The sequence below is a fragment of the Pleurodeles waltl genome, chromosome 10, assembly GCF_031143425.1.
Source record: "Pleurodeles waltl isolate 20211129_DDA chromosome 10, aPleWal1.hap1.20221129, whole genome shotgun sequence".
Lineage (NCBI taxonomy): Eukaryota > Metazoa > Chordata > Amphibia > Caudata > Salamandridae > Pleurodeles > Pleurodeles waltl.
The window spans coordinates 239,656,087-239,683,543 of NC_090449.1; the positions used below are offsets into that span (position 1 = coordinate 239,656,087).

The 27,457-nt window shown below is 44.2% G+C and overlaps 1 protein-coding gene across 5 annotated transcripts in view; it reads left to right on the plus strand.

Moving 5' to 3' along the window:
- Positions 1–27,457, plus strand: part of REXO5 (RNA exonuclease 5) — a 567,496-nt gene that overhangs the window by 276,273 nt on the left and 263,766 nt on the right. For all 5 annotated transcript variants that reach the window (XM_069210276.1, XM_069210273.1, XM_069210274.1 and 2 more), the window contains one exon: positions 3,734–3,822. In XM_069210276.1, coding sequence (XP_069066377.1) covers positions 3,734–3,822 — 89 coding nt within the window. The remainder of the gene's footprint in view (positions 1–3,733; positions 3,823–27,457) is intronic.

Below are 27,457 nucleotides of genomic sequence, written 5' to 3' on the forward strand. Positions count from 1 at the left end.
AACTGCATGAGCAGGATCCCCCCAATATGTCCTTGCCAAACCTGGGACAAAGTGAGTGAACAGAGCAGCCATCTTAATACATATGCTGGACAATGGTCAACACAAGTTTCCCAGCTACATGATGGCCAATCTAAACCCTGGGTTGTCTGGTATCAGATAACTCAGAATGATAAATCCAAATTGTTACCAGTATTGGATTTATCCCCAAATGTACCCAGGGGTCACCTTAGAAAGCTAACTACCCTGTCATGGTTGCTGACTGGTTCTATCCAGCCTGCCACTTCCTGACACCCAATCTACAAACCTTGGGGGAGAGCCCTGTGTAGGGAAATGCCTTCCTTGGCATGGTTACCCCTACCTTTGTGCCTTTTGTTGCTAGTTATGATTGGAAGTGTGCTGGGATCCTGCTAACCAGGCTACAGCACCAGTGTTCTTTCCCTAAACTGTACCTTTGTTCCCACAATTGGCACAGCCCTGGCACACAGATAAGTCCCTTGTAAATGGTACCCCTGGTGTCAAGGACCTTGTGACCAGGGAAGGTCTCAAAGGGCTGCAGCATATATTATGCCACCATGTGGACCCCTCACTCAGCACATGCACACTGCCTCACAGCTTGTGTGTGCTGGTGGGGAGAAAATGACTGTCGACATGGCTCTCCTCTCAGGGTGCCATGCCCCCATCTCACTGCCTGTGGCATAGGTAAGTCACCCCTCTAGCAGGCCTTACAGCCCTAAGGCAGGCTGCACAATACCACAGGTGAGGGCATAGTTGCATGAGCAATATGCCCCTACAGTGTCTAAGCCAAATCTTAGACATTGTAAGTGCAGGGTAGCCATAAAGAGTATATGGTCTGGCAATCTGTGAAATACGAACTCCACAGTTCCATAATGGCTACACTGAAATCTGGTAAGTTTGGTTTCAAACTTCCCAGCACAATAAATCCACACTGATGCCAGTGTGGGATTTATTGAAAAATGCACACAGAAGGAGATGCCCCCTGTATACCAGTCCGACTCCTGGTGTTAGGCTGACCAGTTCCTGCCAGCCTGCCACAACCAGATGAGTTTCTGGCCACATGGGGTGAGTCCCTTTGTCACTCTGTGGCCAGGAACAAAGCCTGCACTTGGTGGAGGTGCTTCTCACCTCCCCCTGCGGGAACTGTAACACCTGGCGGTGAGCCTCAAGGCTCATGCCTGTTGTTACAGCGCCCCAGGGCATCCCAGCTAGTGGAGATGCCTTCCCCTCCAGACACAGCCCCCACTTTTGGCGGCAAGTCCGGAGGAGATAATGAGAAAAACAAGGAGTCACCCCCCCAGTCAGGTCAGCCCCTAAGGTGTCCTGAGCTGAGGTGACCCCTGCCTTAAGAAATCCTCCATCTTGGTTTTGGTGGAGTCCCCCAATGGGAATAGGGAGGTGCCCCCTCCCTCAGGAGGAGGCACAAGGAGGGTGTAGCCACCGTCAAGGACTGTGGCCATTGGCTACTGCCCCCCCCAGACCTAAACACCCCCCTAAATTTAGTATTTAGGGGCAACCCTGAACCCAGGAAACCTACAAAAAGGACTGCTGACCTGAAAGCCCCGCAGAGACGACAGAGACAACAGCTGACTTGGCCCTAGCCCTACCAACCTGTCTCCAGACTCAAAGAACCTGCACAGCGACGCATCCAGTGGGACCAGCGACCTGAGGACTCAGAGGACTGACCTGCATCTAAAGGACCAAGAACCTCCTGAGGACTGCGGCTCGGTCCAGAAACAACAACAAAACAAGCAACTTTAAAGAGACTCCAACTTCCCACCAGAAGCGTGAGTCTTCACACTCTGCACCTGACGTCCCCGGCTCGAGTTTGGAGAAACCAGCACCGCAGAGAGGACTCCCAGGCGACTCCAACTACGTGGACACCCTGAGTCGACCTCCCTGCACCCCACAGCGACGCCTGCATAGATGATCCAGAGGTTCCCCCTGACCGCGACTGCCTGGTAACAAACCCGACGCCTGGACCAAGCACTGCATCCTCAGCACCCAGGACCGAGAGGAACCACCTACCAGTGCAGAAGTGACCAGCAGGCGGCCCTCATCCTAGCCCAGTCAGTGGCTGGCACGAGAAGCCCCCCTTTGCCCTGCCTGCATTGCCAGAGTGACCCTCCATTGTTTTCTACGGCAAATCCGACACCTACTTTGCACACTGCACCCGGCCCCCCCTGTGCCGCTGAGGGTGTGTTGTGTTTTTTGTGTGTGCCTCCTCTACACCCCCAGAGCTCTACAAAACCCCCCTGGTCTGCTCCCGGAGGACATAGGTACTTACCTGTTAGCAGACTAGGCCCGGAGCACCCCTGTTCTCCACAGGCACCTAAGTGTTTTGGGCCCTTCTTTGACCTCTGCACCTGACCAGCCCTGTGTTGCTGGTGCGGTGGCTTTGGGGTTGCCTTGCACCCCCAGCGGTGGGCTGCTTATGCCCAGGAGACTGAACTTGTCAGTGCTTTACTTACCTGAGAAACTAACCAAAACTTACCTCCCCCAGGAACTGTTGACTTTTGCACTGTGTCCATTTTTGAAAGTGTTCATTGCAATTTTAACCAAAACTGTGTGTACTACTGTTTTAATTCAAAGTTCTATGCCTACATGTGTGAAGTACCTTACAATTTATGTACTTAACTAAAATCTTGTGGTTCTAAAATAAATGAGTAATTGCTTCAGGGGACTGTAAATGGAACACATACTGAGCCCTGAGTTGGCATTAACTGCATTAGAGATCAGACATTGAAACATTAATTTGCCAGCATCGTCCAACAACAAATATTTATCTCATCAAGCGGCTTTCAGATCTCCAATCCACCTATGAACTTAGTCTTTGATTGCTAAAAAAACAACTTTACTCTGAATTTGTTTATAAATTCTTTACTGAGAACTAATTTGAAATGTTTGAACGTTCAAACCTGTCTACATTTAGGAAACTAAACCAACTTAATCAGAAAACCTAGTAGCTTTCTTTAGCCTCAGACATTCTCATGTTACAGCGAGCACCCACCTAGCTGATATAAGGCGATGGACGATGCTTCTCCTTTATTGAGCCAAACACTAGAGATGCCTTTCAGTGCAAAAATAACTTTCTTCTTCAAGGTTCATCTGCACCGTACACCATCTTGGTGCACATGTCTATTAGTACTACTAGAATAACCCTCAGTGAAAGTGTGTGCTTTTATACATACTACTGTATAAATTAAAGGGTATCTATTATTTTATGTCCCCTTTTCAGGACTTTAAGCTCTTTATCTTGTGAGATTGAATTGCAATGCTTGTGCAGTATCCTTCCTTAACAGTAACGTTTGTAAGTTAGATCCTTGTGCTTGGTCAAGCCATCGAAAGTGAGGGTTGAAGGTACCTTTTGAGATTCTTTGGCACAACTCTGTGCAAGTAACTTGATTTTTATGTGTTTAAGGAGCTTGGTATGAGTGGCTTGAATCCCTGTGTTTTCTTCCACTCTTAGCTTACTAGTGGCTTCTCACTCTACCTTATCAGTGTCTTTACTATACTCCTGGCTTGTTCATCTGCATAGTGTATAAGACCAAACCTTATAACAGCTGGTAAAACCTGCATGACTTTATTTCTAAAAATACTTATCCTATCCATTAATCGGAGCTTGGGCACAGCGTTAACTAACACCCTTGTATGGACATTGCTTTCAGTTGTGTACCATTTGTTGTTTGTTTAAACTCTTTTGGTATTTTGTATTTAGGAGCCCCTGATTGTGTGAACTATGTGAGCACAGAATGTTCAGGCCCTGTAACAGACAGAAGTCCCCTGTTTGGACTGGATTGTGAAATGGTAAGATCTGTACATTTATTGTAATGTGCAATATAACCTTTCTTTAGGAATATTGAAACACAGTTCAACTAACTGTATTGAGCACATCCTATATTCATAAATTGTACTAATCTCATATTTACTAAAATCACATAGTACAAACAAAAACATTGATATTTACAAATTATGATTAACAACATATGTGATCCAAAAATACATCTTCATGTAGACCATTCTGCATAATGGTACAGAAAACCAAGAAATTCTAAATAGAGGTGTTCCTTTATATTTTCAGATCAGTGTTTTTGTTATCTATTAGAGTGGGTCTTTCCTAAGCCTTTACTGACCTCACTGTGCATGTTTATCTTTAATTCATTGCCCTTGCAGTAACGTACAACTAGGATCCACATATCAGTGGTTAATTCAAAGTGTGAGGTATGTGTGCTTTAATACAGATTTGGGGGAAATAGTTGAGTTGCAGGGATTATAACATTCATTGCCTGCCTTGAAAGAATATTGAAAGTAAAGACCAAAGGTGTAGGTAGTGTTGCCATGCAAGATGAGTTTCTGACAAGCCTGATATTCTTTAGAAAATGTTCAAACATTGTGATTGGTGGGCACTCTTAACCAGTAATGTTTATAATGAATGTTGTTGGCGTTTCATATTTAGCTTTTTTCTGAAGAGTCACTTCATGTGTAACAACTGAGGACTTACCTCTTATATGGCACTTATTACCACAGTTTGTGCCATCCTGAAGCATTTGAATAAAAGGTGTTATGGTTGTTCAATTTAATGGTACTCGTTGCATCATATTTGGAAGACTGATGAATTGAGTTGGTCCTGTTGTGATACTAAATCGCAATCTGCTAGTCACATAAGATATCCACTGTAAGAAAATCAGCTTGTCAGTCTCAGTGAATGTAGGAAGCTGGCTCTCTATATAGTGCACTTAAATTAAGTACACTGTGCAGAGAGTCCAGTGGATTCCCAATTGTTGTTGCAGAGGGAAAAGTAGATGGGGCTAATGCTCTATTTTGTGGCAGTGTGGGTGAGCAGTTAGGCTTATCAGCGGGTAGTGCTAAGCATTTGTTGTACTCACAGAGGCAAGAAATGAGGCACACACACTCAAAGAATAAATCTGAGACCAATTTAGGAAAATAACATTCCTTTTATACATGTTTTAAACCTAAGAACTTCATAACAGGTAAGTAGACTTTTAAGGATAAAGACTTTGCAGTTTCAGAAATAGCTACTTAGTGCAGTTTTCAGAGTTCTCTCGAAGTTATCCTAAGGAGGAGAACAATGTTCAGCAAACACAGGGTTGACAACAGCTTACAAAGCCACTCTCATGGAGTTAAGATAAGTACTGGGCACCGGTCAGAATCACACCAACAGGTCACGCCAGGCGGCACTGAGGAGGCCAGGTGCAGTGGTCTTCATGAAGACAGGATGCAGGCTCTGGCTAGGAAGCCAGTCAGGGACAGCAAGCAGGTAGGAAGTAAACTTGGAGTGATTGAGGATGTAGATGCAACTTTGGTCCTATTCTCCTGTGCCCAGGGACGACAAATGCAGAGGTGTCCTTAGATGCCGGTTTTCACGTCTGGGAGCACTTGTCATCTGGGGGTCCTGTATGTTGGGCTGCAGGCATCATAGGGGAGTCCGGCAGGGGTGGAACCAGGGTAGACTTCAGCTCCTAGGAGCCAGAGGACATCATTTGCACCAATGACCCACCTCAGCTGGGGTCAGGAGTCACAGATGTGGTGGTTGCTGTAGCTGTCAAATTTTCTCTCTCCACAAGCCTGTGAGAGAGGGGGCCTGCGTGCAGGGGCTGCAAGCGTCTTGGTGGAGTCCAAGATGGGTGAGACCACACTGGACTCAGTCTCTGAGCAGCTTAGGACCCACGTTGGCACCGTTGGTTGGCTTCACCTCAGGTTGTGGACGTTGGATACCGTGGTCTCTTCTGGCAATGGGTTCCCGGGGTCCAGCAGCTGCAGAGTCTTTTCTTTTGATTTTTCTTTGTGCCGGGCACGTCTACAGCCCACGAGATACTAGAGTCTTTATTGAAGGCTGGGTGAGTTAGCTTTTTCTGTGCAGGATTCTTCGAGGTCAGCAGGCAGGCCGGAGGAGCTGGGTCCAGGTCAGTTGCTTCTTCCTTTCCTCTTTGAACGTAACTCTTCTTTGTCCGGGTCTTCTTAGGTTGTTGACATCTGAGGTCTAGGGTTCAGGGGTGCCACCTAAATACTCAATTTAGAGGTGTTACAGGGAGTGTCAGGGGGTAGCCAGTGGGCTGACCACCTTGAGGATGACTACACCCTTCTTATTACGACCACCTCTGTTGGGAATAGGGCATAACCCTAACTCTAGTGGCCTAATTCTTTCCAAACAAGATGTATGGATTTGAAAAAAAGTGTCTATCACTCATCTACATTAGGAGTGGTACTAGCATGAAGTGGGCACTCCTAATTTAACAAATTTTTCCGCCTGTGCTGACGCCAAAAGTGTGGTAAGACGGCGGGGCTGGTCATCTCCACCATCTAGAGAGACCTGGGTCGCATAACAAAGGCAACGAGGCCTTTGAATCCTCCTGCCCTGGAATGTTGTTCCTGCCTGGGAGAGGAGGTTACACCTCTGCCCAGAGCAGGCGTTTGTCTCAGGCCCTCAAGAGTTCTGGCTCTCACCTTCAGGTCAGGGGGGGTGTTAGATGGGGGGGCAGAAACATGTCTGTGGTGGCTGAACTGGTCAGGACCAGTCAGTCAGCGCACTAGCAGCTGGTAGGTTTTCAGAGGGCACCTCTAAGGCACCCTCTCTGTGCATTTTTTAATAAATCCGTCACTGGAATCAGTGAGGGTTTACTATTCTGAGATGTTTGATACCAAACATCTCCGGGTTCAGAGAAGCCAACATGTAGCTGGGGAACTCATAGTGACCATTGTCCAGCACATGCATTTAAAATGGCTTTCCTGTACACTTACTATATCGAGGAATCAACAAAGACTTAGAAGTGGCATATTTGCTCATACATATATGCTTTCAGCTGTAATACAGTGCACCCTGCCTTAGGACTGTAAGGCCTTCTAGACGGATGACTTGCATATATTGATTGCAGAGCTAGGGTCATGGCACACAGGCTGTGTGCCATCCTGTGTTTTTAAGTTTGGGACCACCTTGTCACGCAACCTGCAATGGCAGTCTCCAGAAATTGGTGCTGGGTCCTTCGGAGTGGCACAAATTGTGCTACAGCTCTGAGGGGCCCTCTTCAGTACTCATGCCCTAGGTAGCAGGGGTACCATTCACTAGGGACTTATAGGGGGCTGAAGGGCCAGGGCACCTGGGTATCAAGTGACAAGGTGTCTTGTCTTTGAGAAGGAACTTTGGCACTAGGGATCTGGTTAGCAGGAACCCAGTGCACTTCAGTCGAAATTGCATCTTAAAAAAAGGCAAAAAATGGAGTACTGCAACCAGAACTCGGCTTGTTACAGTGAAGGAGAGCACAGAATGTTTATTTTTTTGCGCACTCTTTTTCCTTTTATATTTAAGAAAACAAAGCCTAAAGTGGCAGACTGATTCATAAACCGGTGGGGCATATTATTGTCAAGCACTAGATGTTACTGAAAGTAGATCACCTGTAGGTTATTGCTTTGAATCCCAGGCAAAACTATGCATCATTGTTATGGTACTGTACTACTTGCTGTTGGATACGCAACTAAACATCCCAATTTCATATTGCATGTGACATGCCAGGCAAAAAAAGTTCCAAAACCATATGAAGCAGAATAGCCATCAAAAGCCTTGTAAGCCTGTAATGGTCCTTGAGAGGGTTTTTGCTGGACTGGAAATCTTCCCAGAAACCGTAGAGGGGGGGGGGAGGATAACTTGTTAAAATGTTGATTTCAGACTGGTGGTCTCTCAGCGACTTGCCTCTGAGCATTTTATTTCTGAATTAACTGTGGTCTCAGTTGTGCATCACCAAGTGACGCATTGTATCTTCAAATCTTTTCGCCAGTGATGTTTATTTAGTGCATTTAAAAGTATTGTCTATAGTTAACTGTTTGAGAAGCTAGTTTTTATAACCATGTTTATTAGGCCTCCTTTCTCTTGTTATAGGGTTGGGGTGGGTTTTAAACCTATTTTCAGATTGGCTTGATCCATATCAGATTTTCAGAATAACCTCTGACAGTGTAAATTATTTCCATTAAGAGCTTTTGTATGTTATGCAGATATCCTGAAGTCTGCCATGGATCCAGCCCTCTTAAAACCTTTTACTGTAGAGAAGAGGTGGTAATGGGATGTTGGTCGCTTTTCAAGTGGCCAGTAAGCAGTAGAAATCTCTTAAGACACTAGGTTGTAATCATACATCCATCATTTTACTCTGGGTCTGCATTGTTAGTCCAACAACCCGGTGACACCATCAAACAAATTTTAAACACACCCAAACATAAGCAGTGACTCTTTAAAACACAACTCGTTTACACCCTCACTAATATTAACTGTGGTGGGAGTTGATGGTCACTTAATATAGCTGGGTGAAGGCAGGACTCTAATTCGTCAATTTGCTCAGGTTTTAGTTTTTACGGTAAAGCCACTGTTAACATATTAGTCAACTTTCTCTCTAGTACAACGCATGCTTTCTAGGGATGTTTTTTTACAATAAATTACATTTTATTAAATTTTAAACTTGAAAGAAAAGGGACATTTCTGTGATGTGCATGCTTGGGCACACCCAGAAGTATGGACTCGAGCCTGTGTTATTACTGTATCGGCCTGGCATCTGTATCACATGGAATGTATGTTGGGTGTGTGTGTCCTTTGGCTTATGTCTATAGGGCATCATGGACTGTTTGTATATGTTGTATGTGTAAATTTGTCTGAGTATACCCATCTCAATGTCTATAGAGTCAGGATTCTCAAGTGTGAAGGTCAGTGAACCATTTTTATGGGGACGATTGTCTGTTCAAAAATGTTGAAAACGTTTTATGTCTGTGTTTTATGAGTGGAGTCAGGATTGTGCTTTATCACTCAGCGTGCAAATAGGATCATAGGTGTCTGGGTTTTGTGTGCATCGGACTTTGTAGAGCATGTGTATCCATCATGTGTGCTTGGCGTGTAGGTCAGTCTAAGTGCATAAACAGTCAGGAATGTGTCTATTTTATGAGTGTGCCTTTCAGTGGTGTGTGGGGTCATGTGGCCTTTGTGTGCATGTTTGTATCGTATTGGGTGCGGGTATATTGGGCATTGTGAAGTGTCCGTAACCATTAGGTGTGTTGCCTGTTTATATCAGTTAGAATGTATTTAAAGTTAGGAAGAACAGCTATTTTATTTAGAAGTTTGCGCACAGTATAAAAGCCTACTTCCAAACTCCTGTTAATAATTTATTACAGACTCAACATTTTTTACCCTAGATAATATTCAGAAGTTTTATTTCTGTGAAGTGTGTATATGGATATAGGAGTGTATGTTCAAAATCCTTAAGGAGTTAGGAATTATTGTGTTCTACAAGAGGAGTTGAGTGTGTTACCAGTCTGAATGTATATACAGGTATGAACGTGCATGTTATGTGAAACTGTATCAAAGAATGTGTCTTTTTCTAAAGTGTGTGAAGTGGTACTTTGATGTAAAGAGTGTTATCAGTTTTAGTGTATTTGTGTGTGTTTTGTGTGTATATGTATATTGTGTGTGTAGGTCTGAGTATATATATATATATATATATATATATATATATATATATATATATATACACAGTGCTTTAAATGGGCCGGTACTCTCCGGTACTGAGTACCAGCACTTTTTTATTTTGAGCGGGAGAGTACCGGCATATCTCAAGAAAAACGTAATACTTTTAATTGGAGAGTACCGACACTTCTCAGAAACAAGCAGGTACTCTATTACAGAGTACCTGCACTTCTATTTTTCCATTTAAAGCACTGTGTGTATATATATATATATATATATATATATATATATATATATATATATATATATATATATATATATATATATAGAATCAGTAGTTTGTGTTTTATGAGATTGTGTGTCATAAGTGTGTTTCTTTCAAGCGAGTCAGGTTTGTATCTTGCGTGAATATTGCACATATCAGTCAGGTGTGTCTGTAGCTTACTGAATGTATATAGCGACACGACTGTGTGTGTATTTTATGTGTATGTCTTGTCATGCATGTGTCTTTCCAGAGTGTGTACAAATGTCTGTATCATTTGGGGAGAGTTTAACATTTGCAGTCTGTGTGTGTGTGGTATCTTGTGGAATGAGTCTATTCTCAAATGCTTTGGACATGTTTATCGCCTATAGTGTCTCTGTATGAGACATTGTGAAGCATGTCAAGTGTGTGTATCGTGTATAGTGTGTCTCTTGTGTGCCAGGCATGGGTATGAAACTTTACAGTTTTGTGTGTTTATAATAGGCTGTATGCTGTTTGCTAACTTGCAATATGTGCGCAATTTTCTCAAGTGTTCACATTTTCCTACTGTCCACATTCTTTTAACAAAATTTGCGAACTTTGTTTTTAGTATGCTAAAGTTATGTATTTTGTTATATAATAAACAGTAGGGCATGTACTCTGTTAAAAGGCATCATTGCATTCTGGAAGGAGAATTTAGGATGGGTTCTGTGGTCACACAGACAGATTTATTTTCCTAGTTGCTGACATTTCCAGAGACTACTCATCCTTTCTCCTCTGATATGGGTTGTATAGAAAGGAAATAAATCTTGTTTCTTCAGCAATGTTGCTTCATCTCTTTAGCCCACACTAGTACATTTTGGTAGTAGGAGTGGGGTGTTTTGAGTGCTGGAAGATTTGTGATCTACAACGCACCGACAAGCTCGAATATTTGATTTGTCCTTATGAGGAGGACAGTGGGACTACCTTCTACCGCTTGCCTGGAGTGAGTCTTCTACATTTTCACAGTGTGATGGGGGCAGCTGTTCAATGGAGACAAAACCGGAGAGGAAAACCGTTGCCTGCACGTTTGTTTTTGAAACTTGAAACTGGCAATTGTCTGGTGTGAGGCCATTTTCAGACTCCTGTGAGACCATTCTTAGCTTGTGCTACGGTATTCCACAGCCTCCTGAGCAGTGTTCAACGTTCTATTGCCTTGTGAGACACTGTGCATGTGTGGCCAGGGGGTAGAGGGAGGATGTAGTGACGTATTGCTGCTCCTCAGTGTGTGAGTGCAGTGTATGACATTTACTCTAGCCACACTTGAAGGCGGCCATTTTAGATGGATTTCATTACACTTGCTAGCAACAGAAGTTTTTTCTTTTGATGGTGATGATAATGCCTCATGCATGCAACGCGCAGCATGCAATTTTCTTTGAGAATTGTGGTTATTTTAGCATGTTGCGTCTTATTGGCATCACTCTCTGACTGAACTTATTGAGTGAGTCTGTTTACTTAGTGCCATATGATCTGAGTGCTATCGAGCTGGGATTGACAGATATTGAACTCTTCTACAGCTGACCACAATTTAAGCTAGCTGGTGCAGAAGGTGAAAGGTGATAGCTGTGTACTTTTATTTACTTCTTTTTTTACTGGCAAAAGAGCATTTTGCCATATTGTGCTCTTCCTGTTGTGTTCCTGATCCATCACTGTACTTTGTACAGTCACTTCAGTATGGTATCCAGTAGTAATGTAGTGCATCCTGCATCGTTTCTGCAGAGTCCGGGAAAACCAGCAGTGCTGTGGCGACCATAACTGCATATATTATTGAAAATTATTTAGTAGCTATTGACGCTACTGGGTATGAGGCAGAGCACAGAACTGCACTACTTTTTAATCATTTGGGTATAGCTGGCCAGAATTTCTTTAATAACTTACCTGCTGGGCCTGCACCCTCAGCTGAAAATGGGTGCCTGTAAGAAAGTTGGGCAGTTCCAAGCGATATACAGAAGTGGTAGGCAGGTGCGCAGGGAAAACAGTAGTAAGATGCAGATTATTCATGTTGAGATTGGTTATGTGGATGAGTTTACAAACAGATTGAAAATGTTTTTATTAACAATTGATAATAAGAATGAAATTTTGAAGATTAAAGTTCCTCTTATGCCAGCAATTATATACGATAAAGACATACAAGTTATGGCTGACTCCTGGGCGCAAGTAACTATATTGGCGGATCTTGCGTTCAAGTTGTGGCCATATAAGTTTAAATTGGAAAAATCTGACATCGAACCCACGGCTTTTGGGGAATTTGATATTGAACTGTTAGGTTATTTCAATGGAATTCTTGAATGCAGGGCGGGGGAGCACGAACTAAGATTTATGTGGTTGTCAGAGGGTGTGATATACACCCCAATCATTATGATTAATAGACAACTACCAGGGTTGTTCTTGCCCAGTTAAGTTGCTGAACAGAATGGTACTTATTATCCGTCAAAGTTCAAATACATATTCATTTTAACACAGATCCTTTAATTCCATAGGACAATAGCGGCAACCCATGTTTCGGTGTCTATCCAAAGTAGGAACCACCTTCATCAGGGCGCTTCCAGGTGAAACAGAAGAAACTGTGAAAAAGGGAGGTTTTTCTTGTATCTCAAGTGCTTCTAGACTAAAATATCTCAAGACCTCCGACTTTGAAAACAATTTAAACTGGGGCTCTTTTTAAAAAATTTACTTGTGAAACCTACAGGTTTTTTAAAATGTATATTATTCTGACAATAGCTATCACCAAAAGGTATGTGCATGCACCAAATATTGGATGTGTAGACAAATATTAAAAGATTGAGTTTAGAAACATTGGACAAAACCCAGTGTTATCTCAGAGATCTGCTCAGGTTAACACCAGACCAGCCACATCCACAAAGTCCACCATCCACCAGTGATAAGTAATTAGAAAACACCAATGTGCCACCTTATTAGACCAAAGTCTAACCACACCGATATACACCCCAATGAATAGGTTTTGTTGATTCACCACAATGAAAATGTGTGATTAGTTTTTTGAAGAAAGTTTTCTTTCTTGAAGGTCCGCCATGGGAAATAGTTACTGATAACAGCTCACATTTTATTTCTATAAAGATGAAACACTTCTTTCAGTCATAGAGTGTCAAACATTTTCAGGTGGCTTTATACAGTTCTGCAGCAAATGGTTTAGTTGAGAGGGCAAATTGTTTTCTGAAGGAAGGAATACAGACTCCTAACTTTAGTTATGCATGTTACGTGTTATCTTAAAGAGATAATATGTGCATATCTTACGACTCCTCACTCGCTCCATTTAGACTTTGAAAGGCAGAAATCCTAATTTGAAACTTATTTGCAGTTGGTTAACTCATTCATTTCAGACAAAATATTTTTTCCTTTGAGGGTATGAGGGAAAGAGTTTGTAACAAACAAGCCATGCAGAAAACTTATTGTGATTCTTCTAGACATGTCAGAGGCACTTTTCTGTGAGCATAGTTGGGCTCTGATAAAGAAACCCACCAAAATAAGGAAAAGTAAATCCAAATTGTCATCCTTTGTGAAAATCTTGAAAGTAGGCAAGAGTGCGGTGTTGCTGTTGGCGAAGGGTTGGTGGAACAAGAACCGGTTGATTCCTGTCACGAGACAGCAAGCAAAGATATATAATGATACATTTGTTAATGGAGATGAGATGGTTGAATCGGTGTTGAGTACGGATTTGAGTTTGCCATGTATTGATGAGGATCTTTTTGGAGCACGGTGTTTGATCTGTCACAGAATCATGAAGATAGGGTCATTGAACCTTCTGGTGGTGTGGTGCCTAAAGTTGCAACTGAAAGTTCTCAAACTGCTGGTTCCATTGACAAAGCTTCACGGTGTCACAGATTAATTAGATTACCTTCCAAGTTGTTGTATTATGATCTTTCCTAAGGAGACACCCTTTAATTTTTTTTTTATATATATATATATATTTTTATTTTTATTGTCGGGGGGGAAAGTGTGTAGTATCCTATAGTTACGTATATACTTATGTATTTTAGTATATGATAAACAGCAGTGCATGTACTCTGTTAGAAGGCATCATTGCATTCTGGAAGGAGAATGTAGGATGGGTTCTTTGGTCAGACAGCATTCTTTTTCTAGCTGCTGGCTTGTCCAGAAAGTCCTTGTCCTTTCTTCTCTGTGGTGAGTCATATGGAATGGAAATAAATCTTCTTGTTTCTTCAACTGTGTTGGTTTATCTGTTGATTTCGAGGGGAGTCAATGAAGCTACACTTAAATAAGGTCTGTGAGCAACCTTTATAACTACTGGCCTAGCCCAACATGTATTTCATTATTTTAATCATTCACTAATGTTTATATAATGTGTAGCTGGAATTCTAAGACATATTTACCTCTTGGAAAATATTTAAGATTGCAAAATCTTTCTCACACCCTAAAGCGTGCAATACGGATTTCTCTGTCTCTGATGAGCTTTGTGAAAACTCTCCCTTTTCAAGGGGAAGATACTTTACATTCAAGCATGCTTAATTCATCCAGCAGTTCATTGGGTACCAGAGCTACTGACTGAATGGAGCTCATCCTCTCTGCCCCTTGTTCCTTACTACATTTTGGCCCCATTTCAATGGCGCAAACCAGACGGGCCTTACAACTTTGTAAGTCTGCCTTACCCAGTGATCCTTGTCCTCCTGCAATTCTTGCTAGTTCAGCGGAGGCTTGTGTGCCTATCCTTAATAAACTTTGAATAACTCCTTGGGTTCCGATGTGGTACCACAACTTTGGTAAAAGGTCAACCTTGGTTCTGTGTTGAGAAAACCTACTACCGACCCCTTGACCCTGTCTAACTTCAGACCAATTTCCCTATTGCTGGCAGTACCCAAATGTTAGAGAGACTATTAAACATCCAGATGTCAGCTTATCTTGAAGACAATAAACTATTGCACATGTCCCAATCTGGCTTTCAACCCGGCATAGTATAGAAGCAGCTTTACTGGAAGTTTCAGAGGCATTTAGAGGAAGGCATGAACTCAATCCTGATCTTATTGAATCTGCTGGCAGAGTTTGGCACAGTCTCCCATCCTATCCTTTTGCAGCTGTTTGCAAAGATAAGTGTTAGAGTTCAGCCTTGGACTGGATTAAATCATTTCATGGAAGAGAGAGAACAGGTTGTTTGGATTGGCCCATTATCTTCCGCCAGTAAGCAGCTTCAATATTGGGTGCTGCATGATTCTCGCTAAGCCCCACCTATTTAACATCAGTTTGGCCCCTTACCCTCATTGTTAGAACCTCACGGCTTCAAGATTGTTTCCTATGCTGATGGTATTCCATTTATCCTCACTATTTATGCTGCATCAGCAACCACCTCTACTTCTTTTAGAACCTGTTTATCCAAGGTTTTTGAGCAGGTGCAAGAGAGCTACCTACAATGCAAGTCCAAAAACTGAATTTTTTTTGTTCAGGCCTTCTAAGTAAAACTGTTTTGCAAATGGTCTGCTCCCCACTCCACCAGAGTTTTTGAGTCAAGCGACTCCATAGAAAGCACCCAGCCCCCAGGGTGGACAATTATTCTAAGTTCAATAGTCAAAATGGGGTCTGAGAGAAAATAAAGTTCGATGGCATCTGTCGCTGTAGATACGCATGTTCTGCAATAGCTCGCCATCTGGTGTTGGGCCGGAGTGTTACAAGTTGTTTTTCTTCGAAGAAGTCTTTCGAGTCACGGGACCGAGTGACTCCTCCTTTTGTCTCCATTGCGCATGGGCGTCGACTCCATCTTCGATTGTTTTTTTTCCGCCATCGGGTTCGGACGTGTTCCTGTCGCTCCGAGTTTCGGAACGGAAAATTAGCTAATTTCGGAAGATTTTCGTCGGTATTGTTGCGTTCGGGATCGGCGTACTTAGATTCCACACCGCATCGAAGATCGAAGAGCTCCGGTGCCCTTCGGGGTAGTTTTTCGATCCTCCGTCGGGGCCTGGTCGGCCCGACCGCGTGCTGAAGAACGCCGATGGAACGGACCCCGTTCCGCTTCTGCCCCAAATGCCACAATAAATACCCCTACACAGACCAACATTTGGTCTGCAACCTGTGCCTGTCACCTGAGCACAGCGAAGACACCTGCGAGGCCTGTCGTGCGTTCCGGTCCCGAAAAACACTCCGAGACCGTCGAGCCAGAAGACTTCAAATGGCGTCCGCACCGACAGCCCAACGGGAGTTCGAGGAACAGGAAGAAGAAGGTACCTTCTCGATCCAAGACTCAGACTCCGAAGGATTCGACGATACACAAACCGTGAGTAAGACGTCGAAAACCACACAAAGAAACATTTACAAGGCCCAGGGGACGCCACTGCCACCAGGCCATGGCTCAACCCATAAATTCGGTGACCGACCGTCGGCACCGAAAAAGGCCCAAACAGTGCCGAGATCGTCCGACTCCGGTCGAGACACCGGCACGCAGCCTTCTCGGGACCGAGAAAGTGCTGGAGACAAGCCTCGACACCGAGATGCCGCTGTGGACACGGCTCGCCGCCGAGACAGCGGCACCGAAACAGATCGACGCCGAGAGGTTTCGGCCCCGAAAAGAAAAAAAGTCACCTCGGAGCCGAAAAAACACGCAGACAAAGTTTCGACGCCGAAACAAACTGCAAGCGACCCAGCTTCAGGCTCTTATACAGAAGAGCACTCGCTAACCTCCCAAATGCAAAAGCATAGGTTTGAGGAAGAGCTACAAGCAACTGATGTGGACCATACGCAAAAGCGTATCTTCATTCAGCAGGGGACAGGAAAAATAAGCACCCTTCCCCCCCATTAGGAGAAAGAGAAGGTTGGAGTTCCAGACGGAACAAGCACCACAACCAAAAGTGGTGAAAAGAGTTACACCACCACCCTCTCCTCCGCCCGTGATTAACGTTTCACCAGCACAAACTCCATCTCACTCCCCAGCTCACACCACCATGAGCCAGGGTGACCAAGATCAGGACGCATGGGACCTATACGACGCCCCAGTGTCAGATAACAGCCCGGAGGCATACCCTACAAAGCCATCTCCACCAGAAGACAGCACCGCGTACTCTCAGGTGGTGGCTAGAGCAGCACAATTTCATAACGTAAGCCTCCACTCAGAACAGGTCGAGGATGATTTCCTGTTCAACACACTCTCCTCCACCCACAGCTCCTACCAAAGCCTGCCTATGCTCCCTGGTATGCTCCGGCACGCAAAAGACATATTTAAGGAGCCGGTCAAAAGTAGGGCAATCACACCAAGGGTGGAAAAAAAGTATAAGCCGCCTCCAACGGACCCGGTTTTCATCACTACACAGCTGCCACCAGACTCTGTTGTTGTAGGAGCAGCTAGGAAAAGGGCCAACTCTCACACATCTGGAGATGCACCACCCCCAGATAAAGAAAGCCGCAAGTTCGATGCAGCTGGTAAGAGAGTCGCAGCACAAGCTGCAAACCAGTGGCGCATCGCGAACTCCCAGGCACTACTTGCGCGCTATGACAGAGCCCACTGGGACGAGATGCAACATCTCATTGAACATCTGCCCAAGGACTTCCAAAATAGGGCAAAACAAGTGGTTGAGGAGGGACAGACCATCTCCAACAACCAGATACGTTCCTCCATGGACGCTGCAGATACAGCTGCACGGACAATTAATACATCTGTAACTATCAGAAGGCATGCATGGCTCCGAACGTCTGGATTTAAACCAGAGATTCAACAAGCAGTTCTCAATATGCCTTTTAATGAAAAAGAACTGTTCGGTCCAGAAGTGGACACAGCGATTGAGAAACTCAAAAAAGATACGGACACTGCCAAAGCCATGGGCGCACTCTACTCCCCGCAGAGCAGAGGGAATTACAGCACATTCCGTAAAACGCCCTTTCGAGGGGGGTTTCGGGGTCAAAGCACACAAGCCAGCACCTCACAGGCAACACCGTCCACTTACCAGGGACAGTATAGAGGAGGTTTTCGGGGACAATATAGAGGAGGGCAATTCCCTAGAAATAGAGGGAGATTTCAAAGCCCCAAAACCCCTACTACTAAACAATGACTCACATGTCACTCACCCCCTCCACACAACACCAGTGGGGGGAAGAATAGGTCATTATTACAAAGCATGGGAGGAAATCACTACAGACACTTGGGTTCTAGCAATTATCCAACATGGTTATTGCATAGAATTTCTACAATTCCCTCCAAACATACCACCAAAAGCACAAAATTTAACAACACACCATTCCAATCTCCTGGAGATAGAAGTGCAGGCACTATTGCAAAAGAATGCAATCGAGTTAGTGCCAAACACACAAATAAACACAGGAGTTTACTCACTGTACTTTCTGATACCAAAGAAGGACAAAACGCTGAGACCAATCCTAGACCTCAGAGTAGTGAACACTTTCATCAAATCAGACCACTTCCACATGGTCACACTACAAGAAGTATTGCCATTGCTAAAACTACACGACTACATGGCAACTTTAGACCTCAAGGATGCTTATTTCCATATACCAATACACCCATCGCACAGGAAATACCTAAGGTTTGTATTCAAAGGAATACATTACCAATTCAAGGTACTGCCTTTCGGATTAACAACCGCACCAAGAGTCTTTACCAAATGTCTAGCGGTAGTCGCTGCACACATAAGAAGGCAGCAAATACATGTGTTCCCATATTTGGACGACTGGCTAATCAAGGCCCATTCGTTCATACAGTGCTCAAATCACATCATACAAACCCTCTTCAAACTCGGGTTCACCGTCAATTTCACAAAATCCAAAATTCTGCCACGCAAGGTACAACAATACCTGGGAGCCATAATAGACACATCAAAGGGAGTAGCCACTCCAAGTCCACAAAGAATTCAAAATTTCAACACCATCATACAACGCATGTATCCAACACAAAAGATACAGGCAAAGATGGTATTACAACTCCTAGGCATGATGTCATCATGCATAGCCATTGTCCCAAACGCAAGACTGCACATGAGGCCCTTACAACAATGCCTAGCATCACAGTGGTCTCAAGCACAGGGTCACCTTCTAGATCTGGTGTTAATAGACCGCCAAACTTACCTCTCGCTTCTGTGGTGGAACAACATAAATTTAAACAAGGGGCGGCCTTTCCAAGACCCAGTGCCACAATACGTAATAACAACAGATGCTTCCATGACAGGGTGGGGAGCACACCTCGATCAACACAGCATACAAGGACAATGGAACGTACACCAAACAAAACTTCATATCAATCACCTAGAACTTCTAGCAGTTTTTCAAGCACTAAAAGCTTTCCAACCAATAATAGTTCACAAATACATTCTCGTCAAAACAGACAACATGACAACAATGTATTATCTAAACAAGCAGGGAGGGACGCACTCCACGCAGTTAAGCCTGCTAGCACAAAAAAATTGGCATTGGGCAATTCACAACCAAATTCGCCTAATTGCACAGTTTATACCAGGGATACAAAATCAACTCGCAGACAATCTCTCTCGAGATCACCAACAGGTCCACGAATGGGAAATTCACCCCCAAATTCTGAACACTTATTTCAAACTCTGGGGAACACCTCAGATAGACTTGTTTGCGACAAGGGAGAACGCAAAATGCCAAAACTTCGCATCCAGGTACCCACACAAACAATCCCAAGGCAATGCCCTATGGATGAACTGGTCAGGGATATTTGCTTACGCTTTTCCTCCTCTCCCTCTCCTTCCTTACCTGATAAACAAACTCAGTCAAAGCAAACTCAAACTCATATTGATAGCACCAACTTGGGCAAGGCAACCCTGGTACACAGCGCTGCTAGACCTATCAGTGGTACCCTGCATCAAATTGCCCAACAGGCCAGATCTGTTAACACAGCACAACCAAAAGATCAGACACCCAGATCCAGCATCGCTGAATCTAGCAATCTGGCTCCTGAAATCCTAGAATTCGGGCACTTACAACTTACCCAAGAATGTATGGAAGTCATAAAACAAGCAAGAAGGCCATCCACCAGGCACTGCTATGCAAGTAAATGGAAGAGGTTTGTTTGCTACTGCCATATTAATCAAATACAACCATTACACACAACTCCAGAACATGTAGTGGGTTACTTGCTTCACTTACAAAAATCTAACCTAGCTTTCTCTTCCATTAAGATTCACCTTGCAGCAATATCTGCATACCTGCAGACTACCTATTCAACTTCCCTATTTAGAATACCAGTCATTAAAGCATTCATGGAGGGCCTTAGGAGAATTATACCACCAAGAACACTACCTGTTCCTTCATGGAACCTAAATGTTGTCCTAACTAGACTTATGGGTCCACCTTTTGAACCCATGCACTCCTGCGATATACAGTTCCTAACCTGGAAGGTGGCATTTCTCATCGCCATTACTTCCCTGAGAAGAGTAAGCGAGATTCAGGCGTTTACTATACAGGAACCTTTTATACAACTACACAAAACTAAAGTCGTCCTAAGGACCAATCCTAAATTTTTGCCAAAGGTTATTTCACCGTTCCATCTAAATCAAACAGTGGAACTTCCAGTGTTCTTTCCACAGCCAGATACCGTAGCTGAAAGGGCACTACATACATTAGATGTCAAAAGAGCATTGATGTATTACATTGACAGAACAAAGAACATCAGAAAAACTAAACAACTCTTTATTGCATTTCAAAAACCTCATGCAGGAAACCCAATTTCAAAACAAGGTATAGCCAGATGGATAGTTAAATGCATCCAAATCTGCTACCTTAAAGCTAAACGACAGCTGCCCATTACACCAAGGGCACACTCAACCAGAAAGAAAGGTGCTACCATGGCCTTTCTAGGAAACATCCCAATGCAAGAAATATGTAAGGCAGCCACATGGTCTACGCCTCACACATTCACCAAGCACTACTGTGTAGACGTGGTATCCGCACAACAAGCCACAGTAGGTCAAGCCGTATTAAGGACATTATTTCAAACTACTTCCACTCCTACAGGCTGATCCACCGCTTTTGGGGAAATAACTGCTTACTAGTCTATGCAGAACATGCGTATCTACAGCGACAGATGCCATCGAACTGAAAATGTCACTTACCCAGTGTACATCTGTTCGTGGCATCAGTCGCAGTAGATTCGCATGTGCCCACCCGCCTCCCCGGGAGCCTGTACCAGTTTGGAAGTTACCTTCAATTATTTATATATGTATCATCTCAACCTTAAATAGGTGCATACTTAGTCACTCCATTGCATGGGCACTATTACTACAATTCAACTCCTACCTCACCCTCTGCGGGGAAAAACAATCGAAGATGGAGTCGACGCCCATGCGCAATGGAGACAAAAGGAGGAGTCACTCGGTCCCGTGACTCGAAAGACTTCTTCGAAGAAAAACAACTTGTAACACTCCGGCCCAACACAAGATGGCGAGCTATTGCAGAACATGCGAATCTACTGCGACTGATGCCACGAACAGATGTACACTGGGTAAGTGACATTTTCATTCTCAAACGTTCCTAGCACGTTCATAAGATACTTACACAGCAATGGGTTTGTCAGTGGTAGAGCAATCATAGAAACATGACCATCATAATAGCATGATACCATCAGTGCAATTTGATTATAATCATAAAGCATTAACTAAAGTAAGTAAATGTGACTAGAGTGGTACTTCACTGAGCTGTGCAGCAGAAAAAAAGAGAGGAGGCAAAATGGTGCCTTGAAAATTCATGGTACTAAGTTTATTGTGTTTGTTGCCTGTGACTTGTAGTAATACATTGGTGTTCATTGAAAATCTAGTTTTGTGGCCTATAATGTTTCATTGGCTGCTGTTATTTTGCAGTAAAGATTGAGAAGCATAATGTGAGCCTCCCGGGCCTGCCCCAGAATTCGTAAACACGAGGTTAAAAATATCTTTCCAGTGGACTTTGAGAGGAATACCCTCGTAGAAGAAGGCACTCCATATACATTATGGTACATTGGGCATCTTGCCTGAGGGGACTTAGCTTGCAGGTAAACTTCGTCAGCAGGCAATGTTCACTAGAAGCTGGAAATGCAAGCTCCATTGATGAGCATAGAATTCTACCAGTGAGGAGTAGAAATAAGACGCTGTGGCTCCCCTGCAAGCCTGTAGTGCACAAGGTTGTTTGAAGGCTGCCACATGCACAAAACTACTTTTTAAATCAACTTTGTAAAATGTAAAACTGCACACCATTCACGGAGGCAGGGGATACCAAACGTGAAATAAACTTCAAATAAGCAATAGCTGTACGGGGCTGACCCAGAGCCCACTGGCTTTATGAGTGCATGTTGACAAGAGCATTATCAGACAACTAATACCCATAGTCTGTATTGCGTGTGGTCATTGACTCCTTTGTTAGATTGTTTTTCTCTGCCATCGACCTCAGAGTGCTGGGAGAAAAGCTTTGATTATTGCCTAAGGCCTTACCAGCACCTAAATCATTACCTTTCGAGGACTAACTACTGGTTTCCTCCACATTCTTGATCTGCCCACCTGGTCTCAGTCCAGGTTCGAATTCAGCTACTACTTCTGCCACCATCTTCTTCAGTCGACAACACAGTGATGGAAAAGACTCCCTTCAGCTTCTGCTCCAAGTGCCACATGAAGTACTGCAGGCAAGATCAACACACAGCCTGTAACCTGGGCCTGTCCCCAGAATACAACAAGGCGTTGTGAGAAACTGGCATTCTTCTCTAAAAAGACTCTTAGACAACAAAGGTAATGCCACTGGACCCGTTCCACCATGCAGGTGCACTGAGTGGAAGATGTGCCTGACATCTTCAGTGAGCTCCAATCAGAAGAGGGCCTTGAGAATGCCAAAGCACTAGCAGTGCTTGTGGACATTCCCATTCTACTGCCCATCAGCGGAGTAAGCTGTGACTACGAGCACATAGTCAAAAGTGCTCACCATCAAAAGGCACGCGAGTACTCTGGTGAAAACCTACAGAACCCCACTGAACCATCAACGATGTCTCACGGAACCCCACTGCCCTCGGGCCATAGAGGTATCCGAAAACAGGCAAAGGCGCAGATACATGTCACTCCACCTAAGTAAGCACTGAATGGCATTGAAAAGTCAAAGACACTGACCACGTCCATGACATAGCAACCCTTGGTGCTGGCATCAAATGCTAACATCCACACCAGAAAAGCACGAAAGGGCAACAACATCTTTGGAACCAAAAACACCATTAGTGCCAAAATCCTCTCTGCCGCCTAAAAACCCTTTGGCACCGAAACTCGCTTTGAAGTCCAAACTGTGGACCCCGAAAGTACCACTGGCGTGGAAAACAGAGTAAACATCTTCAGAGCTAAAACAGCACCCTGTTGAGCCAAATACTTGAAAAACTCCAGAAAAAACTTGATGCCAAACAATGAACTTTGACCGTCAATCCAAACACTGGAAGAGTTATTGCAAAACCACCTCTACCACCAACTAACACTCTACCTAAAAGAAAAAAGACTTTTGAAGAGAGGATTATAGGGCCAGAGATACCCAATGCCTCACAGAAGAAACGTAAAGATAGAGGTACTAGCCCCATACTATTTCCTCATTCTCCACCGCCTCTACTAGCTCCTACACCACTATGTCTATATTCTCCTCTATCTCATTTTATTTCCATGGCACCAGCACCTGCTGCGCCTCCAGTTCATCCACCATCACCTCCACACCCTTATTGAGACCAACGATGAGCATCCCCAACACCATCATCTACAGGGGATCTTAGCACAAGGGATAACATTGATCCCCATGAAACACCATACTATCCTCATCCACAAAATGATCCGATAAAGCCTGGAAAGACTAGGATGTAGACCCCCTCGATGGTACTGAGTCCGAACTATACCTAAGAGACAATAATATAAAAAGCCCCAAAATCCATTGAAGAGAAGGAGCACGTGTAATCTTCCAACAGGGGCAGCACTCACACTCATATCCATACTCACATCTACTCAATTGGTATTTACTTAAAGATCTGCCTATATATACTTTCCTATATTTACACTTAATACCTGCCTAGACCTTTCAAGTGACAGCGGGATGAGGTCTGGGAAAGTAAGGTGTCAGCCCCCAGGACCCAACCAGGAAAAACGAGAGACAGAGATAGGTGGTGCAGTGACAAAGAGGAGTTTCCTCAGCACTGCAGCAGAGAAACCCCCCACCCATCTGATAACCACAAGCAAAGGTATAATGAGGGATAATGATGTTGCAGGGAGATCGTCAGGCAAAGAAATTTTGGAAACCTTTGAAACTAGCCAGAGTCCAGAATGGCCCATTGATCCAATGGTACCTGTTAAGACAAAAAAGCTAACATACTTTTTCAAGCCTGTGAGAGAAGTGCTTGGCGCATCTTGTGCACCTAGCGCAAATGCCATTCAGTTCTCTGCAGGTTTGGGGGTAATTGCGCGGCTTCTGGGACGATAGTTGATGGAAGTGATGTGGCCATAAGCTAAAGGATCACGCAAATTCCTCTGTCAATCCAGCATAGTCGTCCTGCAGTTCCCCAAGGTCATCTATGAAAAAGTGGGATGCAGAAGAGAGATACAGCTGCATCACCAAGGGGGTTGTTGGCATACTGGACCAGAGCATTATCTGGGCAACTGACGAACCAGAAGAGCAAGTACAGCATTGTGAGCACAGCCAAGAAATTTCAAGCTGCCATGAGCCCATTTATTGTTCTTTTCCAGCATTTAAGAGCCATAAAGTTAAGGGGCCTGAACAGCCTGAACCTCTGGTTGGTAATCACATGACTAGCATTTCTTGCCCGGTGCAGAAAGTGGGAAACAGTGGTATAAAGCCACTGATTTGTGATCTAAAGGACCCGGCAGGGCCAGAGAATCATAATAGGACCCCACAAAGGAAGATGGACACTAACAAACTGGAAAGCACTCCTGAGCTCTATGCAAGCAACAGTAGTGGCCCTTAATCATCTTGCAAACAAAATGAACATTCCAGTGGATCTTCTCAATACTCTGGCAGTTTTCTATCAGGCATCAAAGACAAGCTTGAAAAGCTGAATGCCCTTGTCACGCAGGATCAAGCTGATAAGACCAGTGAGTTCACCATTTGTTCATGCAAGGAGGTGATTGACAAGCTGGCGCAACTCCCAACGACCCTCGAGGGTTTACAGGGGATAGTAAGAGCTAACTCAGCACCAAAGGGCCCATATGTCAACATATTTACTCACCACACCTAGGATAACCAAGTACTCAGTAGATCTATACCACATCAAGATCCACCCAGTATGGGGGAAAGAAAAGAGGCCTTTCAAAGCAAAGAGCTAGTGGATGGGGGACTGGAGTGGCTTAACTTGTCTAGCATACAATAGGAGGATGGCCACACTTTCTCAGCACTTGAATGCAGCCCCCTCCCCTGCGTGCCGGATGAAGAGAGAACAAAAGCGAGAAAGATGGCCATTGAGGAGAGCCCCCTCACACTCATTCCAATAGAAGTATGGGAAACTGTTGAAGAGACTGTATCGGCAACTGAGAAAATCTTCTAAGGCCAAGAGGGTAGTGAAAATGATAGCCCATTAGTAAGGCCCGGGGAAGAGATGAACAAATTAATGGATAATGAAGATATTAACTTCCCTTGTGGCAGGCAGATCCCCACCGTGTGGAGCAGTAGCCCTCTGCAAATGTGGAGGGACGCCTAGGTGGCTAAATGAGATAGGAAGCATGGGGCCGACATCAGAAAAGGACCTTATTGGAGTTCAAGAGGTGCACATGATGTAATAAAACGTGCAAACATCTTAAAACTAATAAGAGCATTACCTGGTTTGAATCATGTAGAATCAGATGATATTTACTCCATCAAGTCCCTACTACCTAGAGGAAGGCAGATCTCAGAACCTACGCTTATCACATCGGACCTTACAGCACAGGTTTTATAGAGCAGGAAGTTGCTGAAGTCCTGGTGAATAAAAGCAACTGTGTTCCAGGGATATCACTATCACCGCCTGCTGATGGAGCAGAGCACCGCAAAGGAGGTAAGCCCCTCCTTATCCATATTAAGAAGTGTGATTGGGGGCCAGCCACCTAGCGTCCATTTATAAAGCCAGGCACCCCCTCTTCTAGTCCCCCCCAACCCAATACGCAATTACGCACAGAATGCCTGTCACTGTCCGAATAAGTACAGAGGGAGCATCCATGGGACACCAAAAGTCCATATGGACGCAGGAAGATAAGGATAGTTTGAACTGGCTGCCATCTGCCTTATCAAAAAAACCAGAAGGACTGAATAGCAGCTCAAGTTAATGTGAAAGAACTGGACAGCCAAACTATCTGCTCTTGGAACATTGGTTGACTGCAGGCAAAAATTGCAGGCTCCTCTGTAGTGGAATTGTTTAGCCCCTTTGGTATAATAGTGCTGCAGGAAACATGGGCTAAAGTCCGATTCCCCTCATAGGGCTTATAGAGTTCAATAAATTGGCACAGAAAAGCAGCACCTATGGAAGGGTAAGGGGGGGTGGACTGTCAGTCTGTTAATTCCAGCCTACCTGCAAAAAATGTAGAAATATGCACAGTGGAATAATGGATTTTGGCTCCGCGTCTGAATAACTGAGCACAGAAACCAGGTGACACGCTGGGGCTTGTAAATGTTTACATCATCCCAAGGAGGGAAGCAGAATCAGTGGAGAAGCTTATTGCAAACATGCCACAACTAAAAAAAAAAACACGTTATCCATCATATTTGCTACTCACTGGAGATTTTAACTTAAACTTGTTTAATCCCCCGAGTGAGGAGATTGTTGAGGCTATAGGACCTCGCCTGGCCCAATGCTTGCCACGGTACAAGCGACCAGACAAGATCAGGGAAAAATTAAGAGCATGTAAGTGTGCCAGCCTTCTTACTCTGAACGGTCGACTACCAGGTGACGCTCGGCCAACATGGACAAGATCCACCGATAAATCTGTCTCTTCTAGGCTACAGTTTGGCAAAATCCGCATTTTACCAACAGATGGTGGATTTCATTATCATTCACCGACGGGGGGGGGGGGGGGGTGACCAACACCCACAAGTAATTTGGATCAGTGTCAGTAACTGTAAATTTGAGCCCGCAAGGGCCCCAGTGGAAGAGGCCATGACAGAAAATCGAAAGCATTTAAAGTGGCGACTGACACCGTGGAAACCCTTAAGCAACTCGTCCAGCCAAAGGTACCATTAAAGGAGCTTGCATGGGGTCTGATAAACCGCCACCTCTGTCGAGATATATTCATTTGTTGAAAACGAAAGTCAATAGAATATTTAGGCAGCCATGGCACAGTGCAGAGGACCCAGAGCTGCTGCAAAAGATGCTGAAAAATGAAATATGGATTTTTAAACGAAGCAGATGAGAATCTTAGAGCCAAACATCTGCATGCTGCTAAATTACAAGACTCCATGAAATTCGGGAATTTGATTAATAATATAGATAACGGTCCAAGGGCAGCCTGCAATGCAAATGCCACAGGACATTTCAAAGGGAGCATTTCAAATGAACCATTAGAGTACACGGCTGCTGCAGTACTTAAAATCATCAAGAAATCAAGCACTGATTTTGCCCCCGGTCCAAATGGAATTCGCCAAGCTATCTTTAAAGCACATACCACGTGGTGGGCCAGTTTTTGGGCCGGTTTGTATAATACCATTTTGGCAGAGAGATACATCCTGGGAAGCTGGAAAGGCTCAATTATTCATCCCATCTTTAAAAGAGGAGCCGCAACCTCTCCAAGCATCTATCGCCTAATAGCACTACT